General features: G+C 44.1%; 1 protein-coding gene across 3 annotated transcripts in view; it reads left to right on the top strand.

The window, feature by feature from the left end:
* Positions 1-6,102: 6,102 nt before the first annotated feature.
* SCN3B (sodium voltage-gated channel beta subunit 3) overlaps positions 6,103-10,423 on the top strand; it is a 261,377-nt gene continuing 257,056 nt past the window's right edge. Inside the window, exons 1-2 of one of the 3 annotated variants that reach the window (XM_036930292.2) lie at positions 6,103-6,152; positions 7,187-7,269. In XM_036930292.2, coding sequence (XP_036786187.1) covers positions 7,215-7,269 — 55 coding nt within the window. In that variant the 5' untranslated portion in view covers positions 6,103-6,152; positions 7,187-7,214. Of the gene's footprint in view, positions 6,153-6,308; positions 6,760-7,186; positions 7,270-10,423 lie in introns of those variants that run through there. The other 2 variants (XM_036930293.2, XR_008993441.1) reach the window with 2 other exon arrangements.

The raw sequence follows: 10,423 nt of genomic DNA, 5'->3' as shown, positions 1-10,423 counted from the left end.
CAGCCGAAGAACCAAAGGCTCAAAGGAATTCAGTAACTTGCCCAAAGTTACAGAGGCAAAAGGCAGAGTATCAGTGATAAACCCCAAAGATATCACTCTTTTTCTTTCACTCCATTCAGCCTGTCTAAACCATACCCTTACCTGAAAATGGCAGTGCCGTCCTGTGAAAGGTGCCCAGTTAAGAACCAGGAGTGAGCCACCTGCCTCTACAAGGTGAGCCTCTCAGAACACCCATTAGCCCACAATCTACCCTTCCTTTCATTTGGGAAATTTTACTCATCTACTCAAATATTACCTCTTTCGAAACTTTCCCAGCTGTCCCCCTGATCTGCAGCCCCAAAGCATAACCTGTGGCTCCATCTTCCAGGCCACCTGTATACAGTAGCACTTACCACACGATCTCACAGTTCCTTGTTCTAAAGCCAGAGACGAGTTCAATACCTGCCATACAGTAAGGACTCAGCAAAAGTTTTCTGAATAGATGAATCAATGAACGAATGAAATACAGCAGTACACACGTCATTTAACCTCTCTACATACCTTTAAAACAACATCTAAACTAGGTGGCTGGTCTCTCACATCTCACAGGGGTATCATGAGAATTCAGTGAAATAGGTTGTGTTCTTAATAATACAACTGTTGGATGAGGCCGAGCCATTGTTACTTTTACAAAAAACAAAAATAGATCAACAGGGAAGTTTTCATTCATGTTAACCCATGTGAACTCTCTAAATGATAAGTGATTGTAAGTATTAAAAACAAGGAGGAAAAAGAACACAAATTCTATTGTGTTTTCTCATGCCTATTTACTTAGGTTCCATACTTTTCCATCATACTAGATGTTGTGTTGTGAGTAAAGGGGTTATGCCAGTTTTTCTCACATATAAATACACATATGCACACAGCATCCATCTTAGAATCTTACGTTGTATAATGAGTCACTAACTTTCTGACTGATTTAAACATGAATGTGTCTTTTGACGGCAAATATATAGGAAGAAACCTTAGTTCCTTAAGGTTTTGGAGAAAAAAAGTCTTGGGTTGAGTTATAGTTCTGTCACATACAAGTTGAATGAGCAAGTCATTTAACTTCTCTCTTATTTATTCCAAAAAAAAAAAAAAGAATGGTGTCTACTTAAAACTGTTGCCAGGATTAAATCAGTTAATCCATATACAGTGTACGGCATTGTTCTGGGGCTAAAGCATGCCCTCAAATACGATGATGATGATAATGATGTGGATGATAAAAACGGCAACAGAGGTAATGATAAGCATGAAAAGTTTATTATTTCTCATCATGCAGAAGTTCACAGCTTTGCACATCTCTGTAAGAATTAAAGAAATAATCTAAACAGGAGCCTAACACCTCTTGGTTTTAGAGGACTATTCAAGACACACCCACACATCTACGCAACATTATTTCCTGTGTGCTCCCAGCAACTCTGGAGACTGACAATTAGAGAGAGAGAATTGGCTCAAAAGATTCACGGGAATGTCAGTGCAGTCTCAGAGTGGAGCTAGGCCTGGCACATAAGCCTCCTGCACCCCACCCTGGAATCATTTTGTAGTTTAGTTTTCACCTTCAATAATGTTTCTGATGAGCACTGAGTTAGCCAGGCCTCAACTGTTGCTGCTCCTGCCCCAAACACCAAAACAAGAAGAGTATTTACATCAGCAGCAAAGGCAGTAATGACACTCACTTCACTAAGAGGCTTTCCTCCTGCCGGGCCTAAGAGCTTCAGCCATTTACGTGCCAGAAAGGCACAGAAAATCTTTCCAGGCTAACAGCAATATTTGAAAGACTACTTTCTTCTGAGAAGCTTGAAGTACCTTATCAGCAATTATATCTTTTTTGCCATTCAAATGTTTAGATTATATTGGATTTCATAATTACCTATGGACAGCATTCTCATGGATGTGTATCCATGGGCTTCCTGAAGAGTAGTTAAGAGTAGTGTGATGTTAGCTTCTGTTGTACACAGTGTGTGCTGGGTTTGGGGCACTCCTGGGTGTCAGGAAAGTTCTAGCTTCCCTAATCATTCAGATGGAATTCAGTAAAATTCAACAGACAATTTTGGCCCCATCTTAACCTGCCAGGTTCTCTGCCATGTGCAGCTCCGGGAAGGATCACATAGTCTGGCCATCATGTCACTGTTTCCTGTTCTAATCCCAAACTTCCCTTGGCTGGTGACAGAAACCACGCAGCTGGCGAGCAGAGTGAGGGAATGGTTCGAGGGAGCCTGATATCTCTCAGCCCCATTTGTGCTCTTTGGCCACAGTCTAAAATAAACATGTTTCTTCCCTCTCCGTGCCCCATGAGTGTGCACTACATTTCAAAATCCATTTATAATTTTTAAAAGCAGGCACTTGACTTGCCCACATTGGGCTCCAATTTCTGCATCTTGACTCTTAGCTCAGGTAAGTGTTAATCTTGAAATGCTTTCTTCACATTCTTCTATGCATCAAGAAGGGGCGCACAGTGATGCCAGACCATCTCCTTGGTCCCTAGTTATCCTGTCCTTCCACACCCCCTATTCCCAGTGGGTAGTTTGCTTGCTGCTTTACCAAAATCCATATGTATGTCTTAAGGTCTCATACTTGATTTTGTTCCCCATCAATCTTAGTGAAATGTGTTTCCTTCCTTAGGAAAACTGACCTCTCCATGCACTCCTTTTCCCATCAGGTGCCATTCCTTTTCCCTGTCAGGGTCATTCCTTCCCCTCCACCTCAAAATCTCTGAATACATCAGGTCCCTTACTTCTCCCTCCTCCTCCTCAATCCCTGTGCATAATTGGCTGGAGTCCCCTCCTAGGACAAAGGTCCCCACGTCTAGAATTCTCTCTCCTTGTCCACTGTGGCATTGCTTCTTCCTGGGTCTTCTGCCATTCCTCTGGCTGTTCTTTTCTGTTCCCTCTGTGGATGGTGGCCTGGAGCTCTTCACCATTCCCACACTATCCTGCTTGTTCGTCCTTCCACTTACTCATTCAAGATTAACAGAAGGTCTAATATCTGCCTGGAACCAATGCAGGCAGAGGAGTACGGCAGAGCCAGAACAAATAAGCCTGCTTTCATGGCGCTTACATTCTGATAGGAAGAAACAGAAAACAAGCAAATGCATAAATTTCAAATAAAGTAATTGTGGATAACGAGAGCAGATATGAAGAACAAGAAACGGGGTAATAAATAGCTGCAGGTGGGGCAAGTGGGCAGGAAACCAGTTTAGCAAGCATGGCCAGGGTGCCACTCTAAGGAGAAGGCATTTGAGGCAAGACCTGAATGAGAAGAAACCATCCTTGGGATGAAGAGCATGCTGGGCAGAGGGAACATCTGCTGCAAATACTCTATCAGGGGAAAAGCTTAGTAAGTTCGAGATGCATTTTTTTAAAAATCAAGTGCAATGAAACATTGTTGACAAGACAGGGAAAGGCAGACATGTGTGTGAAGAAATAGCCAGGACTCAGGGCAGACCTTGCAAGGCCATGGTGAGGAGTCTAGGCTTTATTTAAGTTAAATGAGATGCCATTGAAGGGCTCTGGGCAAGAAAGGTGCATGATTTATAAAATACAAGCGTGCTGTGGTGGCCACTGTTTATGGACTAGAATGGATGGTTTTGCCCAGCAACTGTGGGAGAAGATGATCATCAAATTTTAAAAGGTTAAAAAAAAAAACAGCAAAAGAAAGTTAAAGCCAAAATGGCAGAAAGGAGGAAGAGGTAATGTAAACAACTTAAATGAGTCAAAACTCTCAGAACAAGGCCAGATGTACCTCAGGGAACTTAACCTACTTGCGAAAGTGACTGAGAGCCACTGCCCACAATCAAAGGAAGTGTCAGAAGGCTGAAAAGACCAAGGGCTCCTGTTTTCAATAGCAGAGAGACAGGGGAAGTCACTTATGCAAACTGGAGGCAAGCACCTTGTTCCTAAAAGCTCATGTAAAATCTTCACAGTGACTATTTAAAATGGGATTGGTAAGCATTTAGAAAACCATATTGTGATTATTAGGAGTCAACACAGACATAAGAAAAAATTATGCAAAATTGGGCCAGCTTCAACGGGGTAGTGGTGGTGAATTGTCAGACTGAAAATATCTTGGTTACTCTATGTATTTGGGTGACACTTTCAATAAAATCACAGAATCTTAAAAGATGATTGGAACTTTATGGAATGACATATTCCAAATATCTAACCTATGGAAGATTTTTTTCCTATAATCAGTCCTAGTAACTCTTCGGCTGATCACTGCTTAAACATAACAAAAGGTGACTCATTCCTGTTTGGAACGGTTTGAGATATATTGTTGAAAATGTTTCCATGTAAATGTAAACCATTGATCCTGCCTTGTTTCTCTGGATCATTGTAAGTCTAATTCCTCTCACATTTTTCTGTCGTTTAAAATTTTCAGAATGTGTCATTGCTACAAATATGAAAAATAGGGAGGCATGTTTGGATATTTATTTGTGATTGAGCAACCATACCAAAGTCTAATTAGTAGCTCATTGTCAAGCTAGAGTAAGGTCTTTCAAATCATGGGAAAGGATCCTTCTTTGTTTTTTTCTATCCATAAAAATAAATCTATTCTGGGATCAAGTGATTGTCAAGCGGACAGATGAAAATTGAAGAAAGATATGTTGGATGAGTGGAAATGGATTCATTAACAGTATTAGGATGTGCCACTTGGTTGAAACTAAAAAATTTTAACAGCAGTAAGTGCAGAGTTTCATAATAATTTTTCCAAAATTGCCAAGTGTAAGTAAAAATGACTGCAACAGGTTGGGTGAAAAATACTAAGGGATTTTAATTGACCATAATAAGCTTGTTATGAATTAGACATAGCTGTTAATGTAGTTGATTAGACACACTTTCTAAAGCAACTGTGACCATAATTCCCCTGGATTTATACTGGTCAGACCACACAGGCAACATCAGTTCCTATTCTTGATGTCACTATGAGAATCATGCTAACAAACTAAAAATCCTCCTGAGAAAGTGAGCAAGGTGGTTAAGGGTTGGAAACTACTGGGAAATATACTGCAAGAAATTCATAGTTCCAAACAAAAAAGACTTGGGGGTGGTGTACAGACAAGCATAGCTTTTTAAAGAAAACAGTTTGAGGACCACTTAATGGAATTTGGTGAGAGAGGAAATGTGTACAGAGTTGAAAAGAATATAAAGACTTCTTCAAACAACAGAAGGGACTGACTTGCCAAGTGGTAAGCTCCCATCACTGGAAAAGGTCAAGTCTGTTCATCAAGAATGTTCTTAGGGGATACATGAATTGGAAAGGAGATTAAGTCAAGTCAACTTTAGCTTCTCATCCAAGTCTAATACATTGTGCTTTGAGGGCTGGTCTTCAAAACAGAGTTTATGGCCTGGTGGCTCCCTGCCAAGGAAGAAGATCCTGTTTTGTAGACTTCTCTTGCCCTGCGATGTGTTAGGAAGAATTTCCTGCCTATGGTTCACTTACGGTCAGCTGTTACTCTGCCCATTCTTTTTTGGAATATCAGTGTCAAGCTTCCCCTTTTGGAAAGGGAGCAGGAGAAGATGAGAAGAGGGTGGGGAGAAAGGTTCTTGTATTAATCTTTCACTTCAGGTCCAGGCATTCCTAACCCGTTATGTCAATTGGAGTTTATAACTGGTTTTAAAGGTTCATATTTCCCTTCCAGAGACGAGGCAGGGGCACTGAAACAGCTGTTAGGACTAGGGAGTGGCTAGGAGGGAGAAGCCAAACCACAATCTATCTGCTTTTAAACTAAAAAAAAAAAAAAAAAGATTAGAGTGAGAGGGAGTTGCCGCCGCCCCCAACACCGCTGTTGCGCCTACATCTGGGTCGCCGCACTGGGCGAGGAGGTGAACGTGGGAACAGGTGCGCCTCACTCCTAGTCCCTTTCCTAAGCAGGGATTATTATCTCGCTGCGTTCTGTGTGCCCGGAACCAATTAATCAAGGCTAGACAAAGGATAGACTGGGAGAACAGGAGGGGACGGGGTCGGGGGGTAGAAGCCCGGAGCTTCTCCTGTGCAGTGTACATTGCAGATGACATCATTGCCCGAAAGAGATTTGGCCCTGCCCTTCCCGGAGCCGGAGGCAAGCATGTCCGTGCGCCGGCAGGAGTGGTGTGAACTGGTGGGAGGGAGTGTGCCCGTGCTGGGTAGAGGTGAGGAGATGTGGAAGGGAGACCCGGAGACAGCCAGCCAGCCGGCCAGCGGAGCAATCACGGGAGCCGGAGGTGTTCGTGCTGCTCCGAGCTCCGCCCCCCTCTCGCAGCCGGGCTGGGCCCTGGGAGGGGCACGCCTGTTTGGGGGTGGGGAGTGTGTGCACGAGGGGTGGGTCCGTGGTGACTGCGGGGGCGGACGGCCGCCTGCGCATGTCCAGGTTGACTGCACACGCGGTCGGGGGGCCTGAAGAAGGAGAGCTGGTCACCCGCCACCCAGAGTCAGGCCTTGGCGCGATCTGGGGTCGAGCTCCGGGGAAGGGGCCCACCCTTCCCACACTCACCCCGCCCCCCACCTCTGAGCTTGCCGGCCGAACCGGAGCCTCTTCCTCCTTCCAGGCCCCCCCGGACCTCCCCGGGAAGCCGAGGGCGGGTGTGGACAGGACGAGGTTGAGCAAATTTTGTAGCTCAGACGGCGGCCCCGGTGGCTTCGGGAGTCGGGGCACGCCCAGCTAGCGAAGCCGGGCGGGGCGGATGCAGCCCGAGCTCCATCTCGGAAGGATCCCGTGTCTTGGTGGCTGCTAATTGGAGCGTAGCAGCTCCTTGGGAGGTGAGAGGGTTACCAACATGGACCCCTTCGACAGCCCAGCCGCCTAGAGCCAGTCTAGCTGCTCCCTGAGAGCTGAGCTTTCCCGAGGCGCAAACAAGCCGAGCAGCGGAGCAACTGGCATTCGAAGTTCCGGGGTGGGCGGGGAAGGTGCTGTCCGTGGTGCTGAGCCGGATCCCAGCAACGGGCTCCGGGGAGAGCGCGCCAAGCTGCTGATCTGCTCCCTCGAACAGGGGCGGTTGGCTACAGTTAGCTTGGAGCTGAAACCCCCCCGCCTGGCTCAGAAAGCCCGTAGAGCCTCCCCAGTTACCGGCGTCTGGCTCTTATTTCAGTCAGAAAGTCGCCCCGTTGGGGGCATTTCATCCCAAAGGGTTTCCTCGAAAGTACCTGAGAGGGTGCAGTTCTTGACCAAGGGAATCTCTCTGTTTAGCCCCTTCTGAAACCACCCACCGAAAAAGATGCCTGCCTGCAACAGATTGTTTTCCCTCTTTTCTCTCGTGCTCATCTTCTGGGGTAAGTACCAGCACCTGTCATGCGAGACGCAGATAACAGTAATCATGCTAACAATAATAATTACTGATGTCGTTGGTGACAAACAGGAGCCGGGGTTGGCTTCCCTCTATGCATGTCGGCCAGACATGGAAATCCATAGGGGTTCCATGAGAGCTGGGATTTTGAGATTGGAAAAATACCTCCCCAGTCCTCTGCTGCTTCATTCCTAAACCAAGGTCCCTTGGTGGTTTTCCCACCCTTCTTCCTGTTTCCTGTTAGTTCCAAAATATTTTTTTCCCTTTCCCTTTGCTGAAAGGAAGTTCAGTCAGGTTCATATATATGTATATAAAAAAAATCTTGGTTGCATTTCCATTTCATTTCTCAATGGGGAGTCAGTGGGTTTTCAAATTAATTTCTCTATTTTTTTAAAGCTGGATGCATGCATTTTAAGAGTGAAAATACTTTAGTTCCATCTGTTTGATTTTAATTAAACATTCAGCCATTTGCAGCATGTATTAGACAAATAGGCACCTGAGAATTGCATCTTTCTTCTTTTTCATGAATATATGGAGCTAAGATGTTTGATGTTTGGGGAACTGAGTTTTTAGCCTTCCAAGATGAATAGGTTCTTGTTTGTATTCTGTGAGGGAGTGAGGTGACCTTCTCCCTCCAAATAAGGAAGACCTACAAGAAGGCTAAGCAGAATGGTGTCAGAGACGGGCTTGGAGTGGGGTGTGTGCATGTGTGTGGAAAGAGTTTAATGAGTCTACATGATAATGTCCGAATATGTGATTGAGAGAATGCTTTACTGTGTCAGTGTATGCCTAAGTGTTTGAATGTGTGTGCTAGCGTATGTGTGAGCATGTTAGTATCAGCATCTGAATGGATTGGTGAGGATGTAGTAGTGTGTGTGTGTGTGTGTGTGTGTGTGTGTGTGTGTGTGTGTGTGTGTAGTTGTATGGTTCTGGGCATCTCTGCTTTTGACGACTTTGATTAAGTCCTCAAGTCAAAAAGTGTTTTTCACTTGATATATTGCTTTACATGATCTTAGCTAAAAAAATCAATGACCAGGATAATTAGAAGTGATTGTGCCTCCCTTGTGTTATTGAAAGTAGGCGTGTGAGATTATGCTTCCATGGTTGACATGAACCTCATTCTGCCTGTGCAGTGGCTAATATGCTAACAGGAATTGCCTGTTTGCCTTAGTATCACCTTATTAAGCCTCCAGGACTAACTCTGGCTGCCAGCATTTCCTGGATTTTTCATGTGACCAGAAGCAGAACCAAGCTTCCTGTTGAATAAAATGCGTGATAAGACAGACTAGGAAGGACAAAGGGGACAGTAATGCCAGTCCCAAAGGCACACTTACCGCCATCCATTCCCAGTAGAGTGGATCAGACCTGAAGATGAAACAGACATAATAGGTTGCCAATGATCTCACCTTCCTTGAAGATTAAGGCTGAGATTTCCACAGGGGAGGCTAAAACTAGGGACATGAGGCATAGGAGAGGTTAATCTGGCTGGTAAGAAAGAGTGTGGGTAAAGCATTGAGGTTGGAGTGAGATTCTAGAGAGCTTTTCTTACCAAACTCTAATTTAACTTATTAGCATTCCTGCCTGAATTCCAGTGGAGGGGGGGGAACATGCTATATAGTCCAAGGACTTTTTGACTAGGATTTACAAAGCCTGGATGGGAGTCCGTGCTGCCACTAGCTCATTTTGTATCAACAGTAGAGTATCTGTTTACTCACATGTAAAGTTTGGAAGGTGGGGCAGATGATATCTAACATCCCTTTCAGCTCCACAACTCAATGGTAGGGAAATATTTACAGAATATTGCTAAAATTGGTAGGGTCCATTCCTCTCCCCACCTTCACTCCCCTCCCTCACAAAAAGTAACCTTTGGAAGAAGTGTTGTACATCACCCCCACCCTTGCTCATTCTCAGCTTCTGTGTAACCTGAACATTGGTTTACCAAACTGAAAGGCTGCAGAAGGGAAAAGAGGGATGGTTCAGGAAACCTGGTCATTAAATTTAAGAGAAAGGGCCTCAAATCACAAGTGAATTTCATTTTATTAGTGTATAATTCCATTCTTAGAAAGCACTTAGCTTAGATGCATTCTCCCTTCCCACATTGATTTTTCATATGATGCAACTATGACTGGAAAGAATCTTTTCCATTCTTTTATTTTCTGCATGTGTTGAAAAAAGTTCCCTTATTTCCTTCAATACAGTATATAATAATAATAAAACCCTACACTGGCCTGGTGATCTACAGTTTACAAAGCAATTTTCAATCCATTACTTCTTTTGGTCTCCATATCAATCCTATGGGGTAGACAGGGGAAGTAGTAATATGTTCAATTTAGAGATGAGAAAATGAGCTCAGAGAGGGGAAAGGACTTGCTGGAGAACCCTTGTCTTCTGATTTCAGTCTTCTAGTGCTCATTCTAGCTCCTCTTTTGGACACATGTGCTGCTATGCAGGATTGCCAGGGAAACATCTGTCCTCTCATCCCTCTTGTGAGCCACCCTTCCCCCCTCTGCCATGCCATTGACTTTCCTAGGACCTCACTCATCCTTTAGTCCCTGCTCTTCCTCTCCAGGTCTACTCTACCAGATGTCTGGTGTTGGGGAATGTTTTCCTCCCTTCCCCCAGGATCCTGACTTAGATCTCATTCTTTCAAGGCTCTGCTAAGTGACTGGCTAATCTGATAGACCAAGTCATTTCAAGCTGTTAGTATCTACAAAAAACTTCAGTTATTACCCCCCTTGTGGAAACTATTTGCATTCTAATCAAAGCCTTTATTATTCTTAACACAAAGGAAAGGATTCTAATCAAGCTCAGGAGGGGAAATGTAGCAAAGCCCTAAGGAGAAAAAGATGTGGTGGTATTAGAGGAGTGGTTTCAACACACATTACTACCTACCCACCTCATAATAAATTGATGTTATAACACAGTTAAATATAATCATCATTACTACATCATATTCTCCCTTCTTACAAACTTCTTCATTGTTACTATGGAAATTAAAGAGCTGACCAAAGGTCAAATGATTCGACCAAGATTATTCCAAGAGTTTATTATTTATAGTCAGCAATGTGGGTTGAACACCTACTATATGTTCAACCTTTTCTTAGACATCTAGAGAATTTCATAGAACGAGAGGCAGCAGA

Source organism: Manis pentadactyla, chromosome 13 (assembly GCF_030020395.1).
Source record: "Manis pentadactyla isolate mManPen7 chromosome 13, mManPen7.hap1, whole genome shotgun sequence".
In the NCBI taxonomy this organism is placed as follows: domain Eukaryota; kingdom Metazoa; phylum Chordata; class Mammalia; order Pholidota; family Manidae; genus Manis; species Manis pentadactyla.
Note: the sequence above shows the minus strand (reverse complement) of the source record. Positions and strands in the feature narration are given on the sequence as shown.